Source organism: Odocoileus virginianus, chromosome 12 (genome assembly GCF_023699985.2).
Source record: "Odocoileus virginianus isolate 20LAN1187 ecotype Illinois chromosome 12, Ovbor_1.2, whole genome shotgun sequence".
Classification (NCBI taxonomy): domain Eukaryota; kingdom Metazoa; phylum Chordata; class Mammalia; order Artiodactyla; family Cervidae; genus Odocoileus; species Odocoileus virginianus.
This window is the reverse complement of record NC_069685.1, coordinates 60,535,679-60,554,788: the sequence shown is the minus strand read 5'-3', so window position 1 is coordinate 60,554,788 and position 19,110 is coordinate 60,535,679. Positions and strand designations below refer to the sequence as shown.

Here is a 19,110-nt window from a genome sequence, read left to right as displayed (position 1 = left end):
TGTTATCTTGGACACACGTATCAGGAAACAGAGATAATAGCGTTTGCAGCAACCGAGGAGGAGATTCCATTCTGCCCAAGCCACATGAGCTGAGACATGATGAGGAGGAGGCCCTGTGAAGGCAAATGAGATCCTTGGAACAGGAAAGAGGGGCACTGAGAAGCAAAACCACATATATTCTCTGTAAGTCATAGTAAGAGGGAACACTGACACTTGCACATATTGATTCAATTTAATATTTAGTCCTTACACCAGTGCTATGAGAGAAGTACTGTTATTTCCCCCATTTTACAGACAGGGAAACCGAGGCATACAGGGGTTAATAACCACCTCAAACCATTCTCGGGAGGGTCGAATGGTGCAATGGCAATAAGATGCTTAACACAGTGCCTGGGTATTTCATTTCAGTTCAGTTCAGTCGCTCTGTCATGTCTGACTCTTTGCAACCCCGTGGACTGCAGCATGCCAGGCCTCTCTGTCCATCACCAACTCCCAGAGTTTACTCAAACTAATGTCCATTGAGTCAGTGATGCCATCCAACTGTCTCATCCTCTGTTGTCCCCTTCTCCTCTTGCCTTCCATCTTTTCCAGCATCACGGTCTTTTTCAATGAGTCAGCTCTTCGCATCAGGTGGCCAAAGTATTGGAGTTTCAGCTTCAGCATCAGTCCTTCCAATGAACACCCAGGACTGATCTCTTTTAGGATGGACTGGTTGGACCTCCTTGCAGTCCAAGGGACTCTCAAGAGTCTTCTCCAACACTACAGTTCAAAAGCATCAATTCTGCGCTCAGCTTTCTTTATAGTCCAACTCTCACATCCGTACATGACTATTGGAAACACCATAGCCTTGGCTAGATGGACCTTTGTTGCAAAGTAATGTCTTTGCTTTTTAATATGCTGTCTAGGTTGGTCATAACTTTCCTTCCACGGAGTAAGCATCTTTTAATTTTGTGGCTGCAGTCACCATCTGCAATGATTCTGGAGCCCAAACATATAAAGTCTCTCACTGTTTCCACTGTTTCCCCATCTATTTGCCTTGAAGTGATGGGACCAGATCCCATGATCTTAGTTTTCTGAGTGTTGAGCTATAGTAGTCAACTTTTCCACTCCCCTCTTTCACTTTCATCAAGAGGCTCTTTAGTTCTTCTTCGATTTCTGCCATAAGGGTTGTACCATCTGCATATCTGAGATTATTGATAGTTCTCCCAGCAATATTGATTCCAGCTTGTGCTTCCTCCAGCCCAGCATTTCTCATGATGTATTGTGCATATAAGTTAAATAAGCAGGGTGACAATATACAGCCTTGACATACTCCTTTTCCTATTTGGAACCAGTCTGTTTTTCCTTGTCCAGTTCTAACTGTCGCTTCCTGACCTGCATACAGATTTCTTAAGAGGCAGGTCAGGTGATCTGGTATTCCCACCTCTTCCAGAATTTTCCAGTTTGTTGTCATCCACACAGTCAAAGGCTTTGGCATAGTCAATAAAGCAGATGTATATGATTTTCCTGGAACTCTCTTACTTTTTCAATGATCCAGCAGATGCTGGCAATTTGATCTCTGGTTCCTCTGCCTTTTCTAAAACCAGCTTGAACCTCTGGAAGTTCATGGTTCACATATTGCTGAAGCCTGGCTTGGAGAATTTTGAGCATCACTTTACTAGGGTGTGAGATGAGTGCAGTTGTGCGGTAGTTTGATCATTCTCTGGGATTGCCTTTCTTAGGGATCAGAATGAAAACTGATCTTTTCAGTTTTCAAAACTCAGCCACTGCTGAGTTTTCCAAATTTACTGGTATATTGAGTGCAACACTTTCACAGCATCATCTCTTAGGATTTGAAATAGCTCACTCAACTGGAATTCCTGTGTATTTGGTTTTAGCAAATGCCAGTGGTTTCTGATATTGTTACTATTCAGCCAAGACCAAAAGGTAACCAGTGACCTGGGCTCCCAGTTTCTTGGAGTCCCCAAGGGGGATCTCCTACCCAGAACAGTGAAGAAGTTGAACTTTCACAAACCTGATTTCTCAGCATCTTTTTCTTGGCAAGTTTAGATGGTCAGGGAATCAGCTGGTGTCTGGGCTTGTGCCCTGAGGTCAAGTTCAGAGAGCTGTGGAAAGAGAGCCAGGCCCCTGCCCAGCCTTAGGGGCTTCCAGCCAGACATACCTGCTCCCCAGGATCTGGAGGGGGAAGCGTGACGCCCGCCCCCGGGGAGGGAGCCGCGGGACAGGCCGTACCTCCTGTTCTCCCTTCCCTCAGGGCAGCTCTGCCCTGCCCATCATATTCGTGGCAGCTCAGAACCCGAGGTTCATTCCGGTGCTAAAAATAGGCTGTGTTTAGACACTCTGGGGCTCAGGCTGGAAACACGAACTGCAGTAACCAAGCGCTGTCATTCCTGCAAAGGGGGCCTCTCGGCCTCCCTTTCACGGCAACTCACGCCAGCCCAGGGAGGGAGGCAGGATAGTGGCTTTGTGCCACTTTCAGCAGATGGGGAAACCGATGCTCAGAGCGGGTCTTTTGTGAAATGCAAAGGGATGAAGCAGTGACGGCCAGCTTTTAGGAAACGCCATCTCTGCCCCTGTGGGTGATCTCATCAAGTCCTCCCCAAGACCCTGCGAGGGAAACTTCTAGGGCCTACCCGCTTTGCTGAGAGAAAATAGCAGCTCAGAGAGGTGAAGACACCTTTTGAGTCTTGTTAATGAGATTCTGGCTTCCAGCTTGTAATGAACAACTGGAAACAGAGAAGAAGGGGCAGCTGGAGGCCAAAGCATGCCCCTGGCCCAGGTTGGAACGTGCATAAGCTACGGAGTCTGGGGCACCAATCACACCTACTTTGCAGGTTGCCGGGAGGGAGGAGTTGGTGAGAGGTTTGTAAAACCTTCAAACACAGTGTTCAGTCTTTGGTAGGCATGCAGCCAGTGGCAGTTAGTTCAGTTCCCCAGTTCTGTCTGGAGAGACATAGACAAAGAGAGATCCAGAGAGACTTGGAAAGAAGAGAGAGAAGGGAGAGGAAGGATGATGGATGGACAGGAGAGACAGAAGTTTCCCTGGGGGAAGTGGGATTGGCTCAGCGGGGGCCCCTGCACCCCAGGACCACCCAAAGCTGTGAAACGCAAGATGCTGCTGCAAGGAGCCCTGCGTTTATGACTCCCTTTGGCTGTCGCTCAGGGATTTGGCACACGGCAGGGACCGTGGTGGAGGTTTAAGTCCTCTGATTCTTCTCCCTATTTTCTGCACCCATGTTCCCTGGGGACTTACCGTGTGCCAGAGGATGGGGCTGGCATAGTGAGAGCACAGACAGGGTCCTGCTTACACGGGGCTCAGATTCCAGGGCGATCTTCCAGGTGACCTCCTCCCCCTCCCAGCACTGGCAGTTTGGTGTGGGCGACTCGAGTCAGCATCCACCTTCCGCAGGAGGAGCCCCCTTCCTTATAATCCGCACCCCCCTCTCCCCCAACCTCACGTCCGACATCACCGCTGCCTCAGTCTCTTTCTGTTCCCTGCCAGCTTCTAATGAGCTCATTATCCTCTTGAAACCCATTTGGCACCCACTTAGAGAAAAGATGTGTTGAAATATAAAAGAACGGGAAGGGAACAACAAAAAGGAACTAAACCCAGAAATATCCTCAGAGAGACAGAGTCACAGGGAACACAACAGCAGAAATCTTTGCTGTCTCCATACCCACAGCAGATGTGCTCCTTGCTGTTGGCAAGGGGCTCTGAAGGCGGCTCACGTGTGCTCACGGGAGGGGCAGGGGCTGAGGGCTTTTCTTGAGCCCCTACTATGTGCCAGATGCACATAGTACAATTTTTTTTTTTTTAATTGGGGTATAGTTGCTTTACAATGCTGTGTTGGTTTTCTAGTATACACTGAAGTGAATCAGCTATATGTACACATATCCCCTCTGTCTTGGGCTTCCCTCCCACCCTACACGCCCATCCCACCCATCGAGGTCACCACAGAGCCCAAAGCTGAGCCCCTGTGTCTTCCTGCAGTTTTTAAGGCAATCCTCCAAGCAATGTATTTTGGGGGAAGTGTCAAGCTTCTTATATCCACTTCACAGGTCAGGAGCCTCAGTCGCTGAGAAGTGTCTTGCCCCAGTCACACAGGTGGTGGATGGAAGAGGTGGGATTTGAGCCCAGGTCCGTCTGCCTGCAGAGTCCATGCTCTTGCCTTCATGCCTCTGGAAGGGCCGGTGTCCCGCCCACCGCCTATTCCCATGAGGGCTGCTGGTCTTTCTTCATCCTGGCCCAGCTGCGGAAATCTCTGCCATGTGAGTGATTCATGTGGAATACCAGGGGACACCCATCACTGCCTGGAGGTTTTTAAGCTGATAAGAGGCTGGTTTTTCCAAAGTGTCAGTGTGACCATGAAACTTCAGTTAGAGCATAGTCCAGACTTCTGAGCTTGGCATTCAAGGCTCCCCAGGGTCTGACCCCAACCCCCCGCTTCACTGCCTTCCTACCATGCCCTAAGCTCCTCTAGTGGCTCAGAGGGTAAAGCATCTGCCTGCAATGCAGGAGACCCAGGTTTGATCCCTGGGTTTGGAAGATCCCCTGGAGAAGGAAATGGCAACCCATTCCACTATTCCTGCCTGGAGAATCCCATGGACGGAGGAGCCTGGTGGGCTATATATAGTCCTTGGGGTCACAAAGAGTCAGACATGACTGAGCAGCCTCACCACTCACTGAGCTCCTCGGCTTCCTCCACCCCCGTGCCCTGCCCTGAGTATGTACTGTTCCTCCTCCCTCCGGTGTCCTTCTGCTGTTTCCTCACCCAGAAAGCTGACGCCTCCTGCAAGACCTGCCAGCTCAAAGAGCCGTTCCAGAGGAAGCCCTCTCTGATTCCCCTCAGGGCAGCTTCAGACCCTCACTTCCCGGGGCTCCCACATTCCGGGGCTTCTTACCCCAGGGTGCAGAAACCCCTTGACATTGTAAGCCAACATCTAGGAACTTTTGTGCAAGCGCTCTTCTCTGGGCATATGCCTGTAGTTTTTTTTTGCCATATTCTCAAAGGAATACAAGACTAGAATAGATGCGTGGTTAGGAACACAAGCTGTGAAGTCAGATGAGCCTGGGTTCACAAGCCAGCTGCCACTTACCAGCTGTGTGGCCCTGGACAAGTTACTTTATCGTCCTGTGCCTCATTGCTCTCCTCTTTGAAATGGATCTAGATCTGCCTCGTTGGACTGATATGAGGATTAAATCAGAGCATTATGTTTGTCGAGCAGTATCTGGCATATAATACGTGCTTGATAAACATTAGCTGTTAATATTAATTGGTATTCTATATCTTATATATACATCTACTATTGGATTTATCATTGTCTCTCTAGTATAGTGATTTAATGTAGTGATTGTTTAAATTGCTCTCTCCCTCAGTAAACTCTGAATTCTTTGAAAGCAGCAACTCCAAATTACTTTTTTTCAAATTCTTTATTTATGCATTCCAAGCACACGCACGGTAGGCAAATAACACATGTTGCTAAATGAATGGAGGAATGGGTGGATAAGTGGGTGGGTGGAGAGCTGGATGAATGAGTGGGCTGCTACAATTCAGATGAATAGATAGATGAATGAATGGGTGATGGATGGATGGGTGGATGGATTAATGAACAGATTAATGATGAATAGTTGGAGGGGAAGGGGAATTGATGGATAGATTAAAGAATGAATGATGGATAGGTGAATAGATTGTGACTTAATGGATGGATGGATGGGTAGGTGGACTGCTGAATAGATTAAAGAATGATGGATGGATGAACAGATAGTTTGACCCCACAAGAGTGTGCATTTAGGGCTGTCTTGCTCATTGAATAGTTCCAAGTGCTTACAACGACAGCTAGTGCGTGTAGGTGCTCAGTACTTATTTCTTGAATGAATAGGATGGCATATGGAGGAACACTGGACTCTACCTTGAACCAGAGTTAAACTCTCCTGCTCCTGTCTGGATCGGTAGGGGCTGTCACCATTCAAATCACCCATTGGATGACAATTGAATCCTTTGCAGTGGCCAAGATTGTCATGAGGCCCCCTGCTGGTGGTGATATGAAACCACATAAGCCAAATGGAGTTTGGTTTTTTTTTTCCATTTTCTAATTTACAGTCTATTTTCTTCCAGACTGCTGATTCTGAGTGTTTACTGAAAAAACCGTGGTTGTCAAACCTTTGTGCTCATGGCCATCACCTGGGAGCAGCTGGTTACACCTGTAGGTTTCCTCCTCACCCAGAAATTCCGGTTGGAGAGATTAGGAATCTTCATGGGCAGCCAGGCTCCCAAGGGATGCTGAATCAGATGCTCCTCGGACCACACTCTGAGGGGCCCTCGTAGAATGAGCTGCCACTGGTCACTGGGAGCAGGTGGAGATGGGCTGCTGCTTCGGGGGCTGTCTCGGAACTCCCAAGCGATGCCCAGGCCATGTGGGAGAAAGAGTCAAAAAGCCGCGGGTTCGGAGCTGTGCTTTTGTGTTCGGACCATCTTAGGTTCCAATCCCACCTCCACCACTTACCAGCTGTGTGTCCTCAGTTTCCTCATTTGTAAAATGGGAAATAGTCACTTCCCATGGGAACACGGGGAAGAGTAATTAATATACATAGAAGGCTCAGTACAGAGCAGGGCGTGCCATACACGCCATACAATAAATACTGAGTGAATGCGTATGTTGCTAAACAATTCTGCTTTCCTTCCTTCTCCTTTTCTTCCTTGGATAGAAGAGAGGGGCTCTGGATTTGAACTCTTCCATTAACAACATGATCCCGGTGAGAGAAGGAACTGTGTCTCTTGGGTTCACAGCTTTATTTCCAGCACCTAGAACAGAGCCTGGAGGAGGGCATGGCAACCCACTCCAGTATTCCTGCCTGAAAAATCCCATGGACAGAGGAGCCTGGCGGGCTACAGTCTACATGGGGTCCCAAAGAGTCAGACAGACTGAAGCAACTTAGCATGCATGCAGGACAGTGCCTGCCACACAGGTCTTCTATAAATATGTGTTTGGGGGGGGGGGAATGAACAAATTTGATCTAGTTCAGTATCAGCCAGGTCCAGCAGACAGTCTGGCAAAGGCCTAGGAAGTACATTTGGACTTAAAGTAACCCCCATGAATCAGCATATATTTGACAAATATGCAGACTATTGGGCTTAAGAAAGGCTTCCCCCATGGCTCAGCAGTAAAGAATCCGCCTGCAATGCAGGAGATGCAAGAGGTGCAGGTTCCATCCCTGGGTAGGGAAGATCCCTTGGAGAAGGGAATGGCAACCCACTCCAGTATTTGTGCGTGAAAGATCCCATGGACAGAGGAACCTGGTGGGCTACAGTCCAAAGGATCGCAGAGAGTCAAACATGATTGAGTTCTGAGCAATGGGGCTTAAGAACCTGAGTCCGTCCAAGATACAGCTTGTCCCGAGACGAGGCCCAGTAGGAGTCGCTTTCACCCAGCACTGCTGGGTTCTTTGGGCCACTGGTTTCCTCCCTCTCTGGACTCTGCATCCCCCCTCCCTTGAGAATGTGCAGGAAAGCGTCACGTTCTGGCCTCTGCCAGGTTTCTAATGTCTGTACCTGTGCTCTTTTGCAGGTGGCAGCCCTGAGCCCTAATGCTTCACCAGATGAAAGCGTGCCCGCTTCTGTTTCCACCAGGGGGACAGGCCGAGCTTTGTCCCCAACCGGGGAAGAGGCCCGCGGTGAATTAATCCAGCTCCCATAGGCCTGAGCATCCGAGAAGGGGCAAGCGAACTCCAGCTGCCTGTGAACCCTCAAAAAATCCTCCTCCAATTGCTATTTTCCAAGTTCTTTGGGAATTCTGAGGCAAAGAACAAGATGTAGGAAAATGGGACCAACTCCTGAGTGCCCCGAGCCTCCGAACCCCTTTCATGGCCCAAAGAAGCTCACCTTGACCTCTGGAGGATTGGTGAACCCTGTCCTGTCTTCTCTTGGCATCAGCCAAGCATTGGACCTGCCCTCCTGCCCCGGACTGGGCAGTCACCTTCACAGCGGGGTTAAGACTGAAGACCCCCAAGGGCTCCATCCCTAAGAGAAGCTTGAGAAATAAAGCCCCCACCCATTCTCTCCCTGGACCACAGCCCCAACCCCCAGCTGAGCCCCAGCGATCCAGTCCGGAATGATCCCACTATGGCCAAGCTCTGGTTCAAATTCCAGCGGTACTTCCGCAGGAAACCCGTACGCTTCTTTACCTTCCTGGTGCTCTACCTGACGGCTGGGAGCCTTGTCTTCCTTCACTCTGGTTTTGTGGGCCAGCCTGCCGTCTCCCAGAACCAGGCCAACCCCGCTGCGGGGGCCCCAGCGGAGGGCGCTGAGCTGACCTTCCTGGGTGACTTAAATCTGGGCAGAGGCTTCCGGGACACAGGTGAAGTCTCAAGCATCGCCCGCAGGTACGGACCCTGGCTCAAGGGCAAGGACGGGAATGAGAGAGCCAAGCTGGGGGACTACGGGGGAGCCTGGAGCCGGGCCCTCAAGGGGAGGGTCGTCCGGGAGAAGGAGGAGGAGCGAGGTAAGAGGGGTGAGCTCTGGGCTGGAGGGCGGCGGAGGACAAGGGAAGGGAGTGATGATATTAATAATATCATAGTAGCAGCTGCCAGGGTTCAGTGTTTCATAGAGCCAGCCACTATATATGCAGGAGGTTTCACAGAGGAGAAAATTGAAGCTCGGAGGCATTAGGTAGCTTGCCTAGGGTCACACAGCTTATAAACATCCACGCTTAGAGCTGAACCCTGAATCTGTCAGAGTTCAACATCTGACCCTCCCATGCAGCCCTTTATAGCCCTTGTTACATGCACCTGAAAATCAAAACCCCGAGCATCTACTGAGCACTTCCTAAGGGCCAGGTACTTTCCCAAGCACTTGACAGGCATCAAATTACAGCCACAACTCCATGTCATAGGTGCTATCATTCCCATTTTAAAGATGAGGAAACTGAGGCCCTGGGAGCCTAAGGTCACACAGCTAGCTAGTGGCAGAGCTTCTGATCCCTGCAGTCTGCCTCTCCGTCCACTTAGCTGGATCCCTCAGTGAGGGCGCTTAGGGGACTTCGTTTCATTGCCTTTTCTTAGCTTGTCAAAGTCAACGTGGGCTTTTCTTCCTAAGTACATCACCTCACTTGATTTTCACTACACTCCATGGACTTAAGGAATGTGATCCTATGCCCAGTTAACACACATGGAAACAGGCTTGGAGAAGTGAAAACTTTCCCCAAGGCCACGTAGCTGGTCAGTGCCGAGTTCTAAGCAGACACATCTGGCCTGGATGCTGGCTCTGTGACTGCTTCCCAGGGTCAGCTGATGTCCCCTCATCAGCGCAGTGTTCTGGGGAGGACCCCACAACTCCTGCAATTCATGAGATTAACACGAATGGACATTTCCGGAATCGCAGCCAGATGGTTTGGGAGGATCTACCACCAATCAGGACAGAAGAAAAACCTCCACAGCCCTTGAGTTCCCTGACACATGTCACACTTCCGCTGTGATTCAACTTGTGAAAAACCCCTTCTCCCACCGTGGAAGGAAGCAGGGCTATTGGAGGGGACTTATCCTGGGCAGCATGTTTCCCTGCTTCAGTCCCAACCTGCTTCTGGCTCAGGAGCCATCCAGAAGACCCCATCATCTTATCCTCAGGAGTTTCCTAGAATTCCACTTCCTTAAAAAATTCACAGGGCAGTAAAGGAGAAGGTGAGAAGTAGCAGAATGGCTTAGGGGACTTGGATTCATAGTCCAACTCCACTCCAACCAGTCATGCAGTCCAAGCAAGTGGCTTGACCTTTTCATGCCTCAGTTTTATCATCTGTAAAATGGGAACAATGGCCTCCTTCCTGCCAGGCTTCTCCTGAGAGTTTGATGAGACATGATTATGGAAACACCTAGCATGATGCCTGCACAGAGTAGAGTCTTAGGGTGATCAGGAAGGTCTTGTGGATCCACCTAGGTCAGGGACCCCATCTTGTAGGCATAGATGAGGTGTGTGGTGCTACTTTGATGGAGAAATTCCCTCGCCACCTTCTCCAGTCACCAAGCTTCATCTCACTCCTGCTGCTTTGCAAGCCCCATCAAACTTAGGATAAATTCCAGAGCCCCCAGCATGGCCCACCATGTAACACTTCCCACCCACTTCACCACACTTCTCTCTCCACTTTGCTCTTTGCTACTCATGAAACACACCAATCCTGATCCTACCTCAGGGTCTTTTTATAGTTTGTCCCTTCCATCTGGGATACTCTTCCCATATCGTTGCACGGCTCCCTTCCTCCCTTCCATCAGATCTCCAGTCAAACCGTGCCACCCCGTAGAGGTCTTCCTGGAATGCCCTAAAGTAGCCCCATTTTATGCCTGGTCAGGACCACATTTCCTAATTCTATTTTTGTCACAGTACTTATCACCATCTGAAAATATCTTGCTTTTGTTTGCTTCCTTAGTTTTTTATCTTTTGAAATTTTATTTACGTATTTTATTTCTGGCTGCCCTTGGTCTTGGCTGCTGCGTGGGCTTTCTCTAGTTGTGAGAAGCAGGGGCTGGTCTCTAGTTGCAGTGCACAGGCTTCTCATTGCTGTGGCTTCTCTTGTTGTGGAACACAGGCTCTAGGCATGCGGGCTTCAGTAGTTGCAGCAGGCAGACTCAGTAGTTGTGATACACAGGCTTAGTTGCCCCACAGCCTGTGAGATCTTCCTGGACCAGGGATCGAACCAGTGTCCCTGACATTGCAAGGTGGATTCTTAACCACTGGACCACCAGGGAAACACCTTGCTTCCTTATAGTCTGTCTCTACTACTAGACTGTCAGCTCCATGAAGGCAGAGATGGTACCTGTCCCGATTGCTTCATTCTATCAGCACCTTGGACAGCACCAGAAACAAAGCTGGTCATTGGTGGACAAATGAAGGCGTGGCCAGCCTGCTGCCTGGGGCGTCTGCACAGGGTTAGTCCTACTCTTCCTCCAGGTCTCAGCTTAGCTCACCTCCAGAAAATCGTCCTGACCCCCCTCTAGGCTTGACCAAATGTTCCTTCTCTGTACTCCCTGTCATGGCCCTTATGTGAATGGTGATTTCCTGTGTTTGCTGAGGTCCTCTGACAGAATACGATTCCGTAATGGTACAATTGATACACCCAACAAAATAGAAACACCCACCCCCGTTTATTATGAGAATGAAATTCCACTGCCACTGTTACGAGTAATTATTACCATTTCTTGAGCACCTACTTCATGCCAGCCACTGTTCTATTTGCTTTTCATATGTTATTTGAATGAAATGATATATGTAAAATGCTTATCAGATCTCTTGGTTTCTAATAATAGGTCACTTAATAGTTGCTGCCACTAGTATTAATAGTAGTAGAAATAGTAGCTAAATATATATTGAATGGTTATTATAGGCTAGACCGTCATTGCCTTATATAATTATCACAACAACTCAATAAGCTAAAGACTATTATTATCTTATTTTGCAAATGGGAAAATTTAAAGCTCAGAAGTCACTTACCCCAGGTTAACCCGGTGGTGAGTAGAAAACCTGAGGTTTGAAGCAAGGTTCATTTAATTCCAAAGCTTGTGAGCCTCCTTGTCCATGATGCTACCCCACCCCTTGCTTCTGGAAATCTTAGATATTTTAGAAAATAGAGAGAGAGAAGGAAGAGAAAATAAGAAAGAAGCCTGGAGCACAGAGCTCTCAGCAGGCAGCTTTGAAATCAGGCAGTCTTATTAAGAAAACACAAATTCAGACTGTCCTTGATTAACTTATTCAGAGTTCAGCAAGGAAAGACAACATATTAGATTAGCGCTAATAAAAACGAGACGCTTCCTTGACCTGATGCTAAACACATTTGGTTTTTATCTGAAGTTGGCAAGGGCTCTGCTTGATGCAGCGATGCAAGACTTAAGCTGTAAGGGACTCAGAGCCCATCACGGGCAGGAGGGGAGGGTGGAAATGCTGCCTGGCTGGGCTGGGGCTGGGCAGGAAGTCTGACTTCCTGGGTGGAGCTGGCACCTGCAATGTGCCAGTCACCTTGCTAGGCTTTCGAGATCCTGTGCTCTGAGCAGCCACCTGAGGGTTCAAATCCCAGTTCTGCGGAGGCTTGTGCAGCTCTGGGCAGGTCACCTCAGTTTCCTTTGGGAGGTAAAAGGTACTTAACATCAGATGTCTGTTGTGATGATTATATAAGATAAATCGATGGCATGCTCTCTAAATGCCAGGCACTCTTGCAGCACACTTTGCAGCCGTTACATCCCATAGTCTTCTTGGCAGCCCAGCTAAATAGACACTGCCATTAACTCCCCCTTCCAGGGAGGAAACAGAGGCACAGAGAGGTTAGGTAACCTGCCCGAGGTTAACCAGCAGGAGGAGAGGATAAATCAACCTTTGAACCCAGGAGGTTTGGATCTTACACTTGAACCCTCAGCGCTACATCATCTCAGTTCTCGGTGCACAGACAGTGTTCAGCACAGACCCTGGAAACCAGTAAGCACTTAGTGTGTGCCGGTTGTTATTATTAATATTGTAATTCTGTAGGAGAGAACAGAGGTGCTGTGACTTGCCTTAGGCGACCCCGTTGTCAGGAGCACAACCAGGAGCCGACTCCAGTTTGATTGCAAAGTCTGTGCTGTTTCTGTTTCCCCCACCCCAGATTACAGAGGGTGTTGGGCTGGGCGTGAAGAAGGACACAGGAGATTTAGTCAGCATTTTTGGAAGCGACCACAGGGCTCCCACTCCCCACCTCCTCCAGCAGAAGATGCAATCTCTGCAGGTTATGGAGAGTCAGTTCTGGGTCAGACTGTGTCATACTCAGCCTCACGTCTGTAGGAGTATTAAACTCTTTTTCATAGATGAAGAAACGGAAGCTCAGAGAGGTTAAAGGACTTGTCCCATGTCACACAGCTGCCAACTGGCAGAGCAGACTCCAACCCGACTCTTGTTTACACCCAAAGCTCTTCTTCTTTTTTTAAAAAAGTAATTTTGTTTATTTGTTTTTGGTTGTGCTGGGTCTTTGTTGCTGCCTGGGCTTTCCTCCAGTTGCAGCTAGCGGGAGCGACTCTCTAGTAAGGGCGCATGGGCTTCTCATTGCAGTGGCTTCTCGTTGCAGAGCACAGGCTCGAGGACAAGCAGGCTTCAACGGTGTGGGCTTTGTGGTGCGCAGACTAGCTGCTCTGTGGCATGTGGGGTCTTCCTGGAGCAGGGGTCAAACCATGATTCCTGCATCGGCAGGTGGATTCTTTACCACTGAGCCACGAGTTCAGTTCAGTTCAGTCGCTCAGTCGTGTTTGACCCTTTGCGACCCCATGGACTGCAGCACGCCAGGCCTCCCTGTCCATCACCAACTCCTGGAGTTTACTCAAACTCATGTCCATAGCATCGATGATGACATCCAACCATCTCATCCTCTGTCTTCCCCTTCTCCTCCTGCCTTCAATCTTTCCCACCATCAGGGTCTTTTCCAAAGAGTCAGCTCTTTGCATCAGATGGCCAAAGTATTGGAGTTTCATCTTCAGCATCAGCCCTTCCAATGAACACCCAGGACTGATCTCCTTTAGGATGGACTGGTTGGATCTCTTTGCAGTCCAAGGGACTCTCAAGAGTCTTCTCTAACACCAAAGTTCAAAAGCATCAATTCTTCGGTTCTCAGCTTTCCATAGTCCAACTCTCACATCCATACATGACCACTGGAAAAACCACAGCCTTGACTAGACAGACCTTTGTTGGCAAAGTAATGTCTCTACTTTTTAATATGCTGTCTAGGTTGGTCATAGCTTTTCTTCCAAGGAGCAAATGTCTTTTAATTTTGTGGCTGCAGTCACCATCTACAGTGATTCTGGAGCCCCAAAAAATAAAGTCTCTCACTGTTTCCATTGTTTCCCCATCTATTTGCCATGAAGTGATGGGACTGGATGCCATGATCTTAGTTTTCTGAATGTTGAGCTTTAAGCCAACTTTTCACTCTCCTCTTTCACTTTCATCAAGAGGCTCTTCAGTTCTTCTTTGCTTTCTGCGTAAGTGTGGCATCATCTGCATATTTGAGATTATTGATATTTCTCTTGGCAATCTTGATTCCAGCTTGTGCTTCATCCAGCTTGGCATTTCTCATGATGTAACTGCATATAAGTTAAATAAACACAGTGACAATGTACAGCCTTGACGTACTCCTTTCCCAATTTGCAACCAGTCTGTTGTTCCATGTCCAGTTCTCACTGTTGCTTAAAAAAGATCCAGAGCCACCAGGGAAGTCCCCAAACCTCTTATTCTTAACCACTGAGCTATGTTGTTCGTTGTTCAGTCACTCAGTCATATCCGACTCTTAATAGAATCCCAACTCCATTCATTCATTCATTCATTCTGTATTTAATGTATGTTTGTTTGCCTGGCCCTGTGCTGGGAGGTGGAGATGCAAGAATGATTCAAGCACACTTTCCTTTTCTTTTTTGTCTGAGGAATAGTCACACCCACCGGGGAAAAGAAAGATGAGTGCAAAGATGAATTATATTTTAAAATATAACTTTTTTCTTGATTATCAAAGTCACACATGCTTATTGTAGAAAAATTAGAACACATAGCAAAAAGAGATAAAAGTTAAAATAGCCCAGAGTCCCCCCATCCAACAGTCACAATCAACGCTGTTGAGGTACCGCCTTTGTCGTCCTGTTTCCTCCCTTAGGGGTTTATTTGTAAGGAACTGTTGTTCAGTCACTGAGTCCTGTCTGACTCTTGGCAATCTTCTGGACTGCAGTACTCGAGGCTTCCCTGTGCGTCACCATCTCACACGGTTGAATAGGTGACTCCTAAACAATAGAATGCTGTACATAATTAGCATCAGGTTGTCCCTTCCCCCACTATAGCACTTTTCCATTTTGTTAAAAATCCACAGTGGGCCTAAATTCTTCATAATCTGAAAAAATAATGCTCAATTCTTGGAAAGTTGTTTAGTCAAGTGTTAAGGTGGGGTAAACCAGCGGGCTCTGGGATCCCAAGGGAAGGATCCAGTTGGGTCATGGGGCTCTATCATGCCTTCCTGGGGGAGGAGACAGTTGAGCTGAGCCTGTAGGATCCTTGGGCCCTGACCAAACTGAAAAATGCATCCCTTCTACCCCAAGGGAGCCTGGGTGTGAGCAGGAATCCCAGGAATGGAATTTCCTGCACAAGGAAGCCCAGAAGCACGAGTGATCCTCCTAAAGGACAACTTTCCAAGATAGTGAAGAATCCCCAGCGGGAAAGTAACCTTTTCTTTTCCAAATCTCTTATAAGATTGATAAGAGATCAGTCTTATAGTCAAATTTTTTCCTTACAGTCAATTTAAAAGATACCCCTGTAGGGACTTCCCTAGTGGTCCAGTGGCTGAAACTCTATGCTCCCAATGCAGGGGGCCAGGTCTGATCCCTGGTGGGAGAACTAGATCCCGCTGCAACTAAGAGTTAACCTGCCTCAACTTAAAGATGGGCTTCCCTGGTGGCTCAGTGGTAAAGAATCTGCCTGCCAATGCAGGAGACACGGGGTCAATCCCTGGTCCAGGAAGAGCCCACTTGCCATGGCGCAGCTAAGGCTGTGTGCCACAGCTACTGAGCCTGCGCTCTAGAGCCCGGAAGCCACAACTACTGAAGCCCAAGCAGCCTGGAGACCACGCGTCACAAGAGAAGCTACCGCGATGCGAAGCCCGAGTACTGCAACTAGAAAGAAAGCCCGCCCAACAACAAAGACCGATCACAGCCAAAAATAAAGCAAATAAATAAATAAATGTCTTTCAAAAAAAAAAAAACAAAAAGGTCTCATGTGCTGCAACTAAAGACCCAGAGCAGCCAAATGAATAAATATTTTTTAAAAATACCTCCACATTGGTATTCAAGGGCTGCTATAGCAAAGTACCATGAACTGGGTGGCTTGAAATAACAGAGGTGTATTGCCTTGCAGTTCAGGAGGCTAAAAGTCCAACATCAAGACGGGCTCTCAAAGCCCCTCAGAGGGGATCTCTTGCAAGCCTTTCCCCCAGCTTCCGGCATCAGCAGGAACCCTTGGCCTTCCTTGCAGCTGTAAAACATCAGCTGTTGCCTCTGTTTTCACACGGTCTTCTCCTTGTGTCTCTGGGACTTCAGAGAGCCGCTTGCCGCTTTCTTATAAGGACACCAGTCATGTTGGATGGGGAGCCACCTACTCCAGTATCACCTCATAATTAATTACATCAGAAGTGACCCTATTTCCAAAGAAGGTCACATTCCGAGGTACTGGGCTTAGGACTTCAACTGATCTTTTTTTATGAGGGGCACAGTTCAACCCAAAACAACCTCATATTGGTTTTTTTTTTTTCTTCAATTTTTATTTCATTTATTTGACTGTCTGGTCTTGGCTGTGGCCCGCGGGATCTTCACTACCTCATGTGGGATCTTTGGTCAGGGCACACGGACTCTCTAGTTATGCCATGGGTTCAGTGGTCGCAGCAAGCAAGAACTTGGTTGCTCCGAGGCACGTGGGATCTTATTTCCCCAACCAGAGATTGAACTTGCGTCCCCTACACTGCAAAGAGAATTCTTAACCCCTGGACCACTAGGGAAATCCCACTCCCTTATGTTTTATTTCCACTTTTCAGGCAGGACCTTGAGTAATACTGCCCAGGCTACTTGCAGTGTCAGGGTTAGAACCCAGATCTGGTAGACTCCGAAACTGGTCCTTGAGGACACTGTAACACCTCCTGTCTGCAAATCTACTCACAAACAATAAATAAGAGGAATACAAATTAGCACATGTTTAGCTATCCTCTTAACAAATTACCTTTACTGAAGAGAGCAAATTTGCTTGAAAAGGAAGATTAATTGAAGCAAAAGAGGGTGGGGGGAAAGGAAAAGAAAAGGGGAAAAAACACAGTCAGGAGAGCTCTTTTCCAGATGCTTGTGCTCTCCTGGGCTCACCCCTCGCCGGTTTCTGCGCCTGAGATAAATAGCCAGGCTGGGACAGCACTTTGCCGTTTCAGCGATATTCGGATGGCTGCTCCGATGAGCTGATAGATTGTATGAACTCAGCCATTAATTCACCCTCGAGTGGCCTGTGAATTTCGTCCCTGTTTTACATACCCAACCTCCCCCTCGTCTTTGGGAGATTCTGCCAGTACAGCAGAACTTGAGGAAAATCGGAAGTGGGTTGGATGGTAGCCCACCCCCCCACAAGCTTAGCGCTAACTAGGTGATAGAGCTCCAGCGACAGGGTTGCCGGTTGTGTTGGCCTCGGCCCGCACTGAAGGGTCAGGAGGGAAGGAGTCACCAGCCCTTCCTGGCCCAGGGCAAGGAGGAAACAGATTCAGTATCCGTTTCCTGACCCAAAGAGCTCAGCCCATCCATCAGGTCACAGTATATAGCATGCCCACGCTTCTCCAGAGCATCTGAGAAGGGGACCCTGAGTCTCTTTGAGCGGCTGTTGTGTGGGTCATCTCAACCTGATGCCTGGTCTGGTGGGAGGCTTAGGGAAGGGGTGGTACAGCATTTAAAAGCCCAGACTTTGGGGCAGATGGACCTATGGTCAAGTATTAACTCCTCTTCCGAAAGACCCTCCGTCTCCCATCACCCCTCCAGGAAGGTCTCTCTGGCAGGATGGAGACGCCTTCCTCCCAAGCCAAGACTAAGTGTGGTGTACAAGAAAGGGCGGCCTAAACAGGGACACAGTCTAGACTCTCCCAGCTGGGTGGACTCAGGCAGCTTAGCTTGGCAGTCAGCATATTAGTCAGTGCTCCTTTGATGGCAGGGACCAAAAAACCCATCTTGAATCAGCTTAAGCCAAAGAAGAAAATGTAGTGTGTCTCGTCACCAAACTACCGAAGGGGCTAGGTTGTCAAATGAATGAATTGTTCCATTCTCTTCCTAACTCTCATCTCTGCTTGCTTCTGACTTAGCTTGGTTCTCCTGCACAGACTGACTTTGTGCCAGGGGTCTTGGCTGTTGGTGGCTCTGGACTTAAAGAATACCAGTGTCACAACCCAAGGGAGACAAATCTCTTTCTCCCAGCTTTAATCTATAAGAATCCAAAGAATAGGTCACGTGTCCTTCCCCGGAGCCATCAATCACTGGCTGGTGGCAGGTACAATATGATTGGCTTTTCCAGGGTCAGTGTCTCCCCAAGATCAGAGCTGGTAAGGGCTTCCCAGGTGGCACTAGTGGTACAAATCTGCCTACCAATGAAGGAGGCGCAGGTTCTATCTCTGGCTCAGGAAGGTCCCCTGGACAAGGAAATGGCAACACACTCCAGTAGTCTTGCCTGGTAAATCCCATGGACAGAGGAGCCTGGCAGGCGGGCTACAGTCCACGGGGGCTGCAAAGAGTGGGACGTGACTGAGCATGCACAGAAAAATACGAGGGTAGGCTGCTCTGAAGGCTCAAAGAGTACCATGACAGTCCACCCACTCACCCTACAGTGGATGTGTGTGGACATGTGCTCACACTCCTATTAATCTGATTGCAAAACTCTCATCTAACACAATCCACAATCCCCCCTATAGTAGAATGCACCTACCCTCACCCTCTGGCGAGACCACCCATGGTCATAGTACATCCAGCTCCAAGCCCAGCATTTCTGGGTCATGAGCACTCCTCTCTGTCAGGACCCAGTGTGGTACCTTGTGATCCTGAAGCCTGTGGGCCACATGGAAGCAAAGCCTCCCCAAATGTACAACGGCTGGAGGACAGATCTGAGCTTAAATTTTAAGATTTGGAGATGTTTCGAAGCACTGGGCACACAGGCAGATTGTATAGTTTCGAATTCTACTTAGAAACAGGTAAGATGTAGTAACATGAGTGGGGACCAGTCAGAAAGCATATACCGTAGGCCAAATACAAAGATTCACTTCTAAGACAGACAGATACAACAGTCATTAGGATCAGTCTCTTCATCTATAAGATGGGTTAATAAGAAGGGTGTGAGGACTGAATTTTTTTAAATGAGGCATGGTGCATAGTAGGTACTCAATGCACATTCTCTGTCTTTCACACATACAGCTTTTAATCTGATGACACTGACCTCATTCTGCCAAAATAAACAACAGTTCCCTCACTTTCCCTTTCCTTTCCTCTCCTTCGTCCTTTTTTTTTTTTTCTCCTCCTGCCCATCCTTAGACACTCTGTCCTCTAGTGAACTACTGAACTAAGGTTACTTGCCA

At 48.4% G+C, this 19,110-nt stretch overlaps 1 protein-coding gene across 4 annotated transcripts in view; it reads left to right on the top strand.

Moving 5' to 3' along the window:
• WSCD2 (WSC domain containing 2) overlaps positions 1 to 19,110 on the top strand; it is a 112,366-nt gene that overhangs the window by 51,045 nt on the left and 42,211 nt on the right. For 3 of the 4 annotated variants that reach the window (XM_070475459.1, XM_070475456.1, XM_070475458.1), the window contains exon 2: positions 7,567 to 8,499. In XM_070475459.1, the coding sequence (XP_070331560.1) occupies positions 8,121 to 8,499 (379 nt within the window). In that variant the 5' untranslated portion in view covers positions 7,567 to 8,120. Of the gene's footprint in view, positions 1 to 4,059; positions 4,270 to 7,566; positions 8,500 to 19,110 lie in introns of all 4 variants that reach the window. The other variant, XM_070475457.1, reaches the window with a different exon arrangement.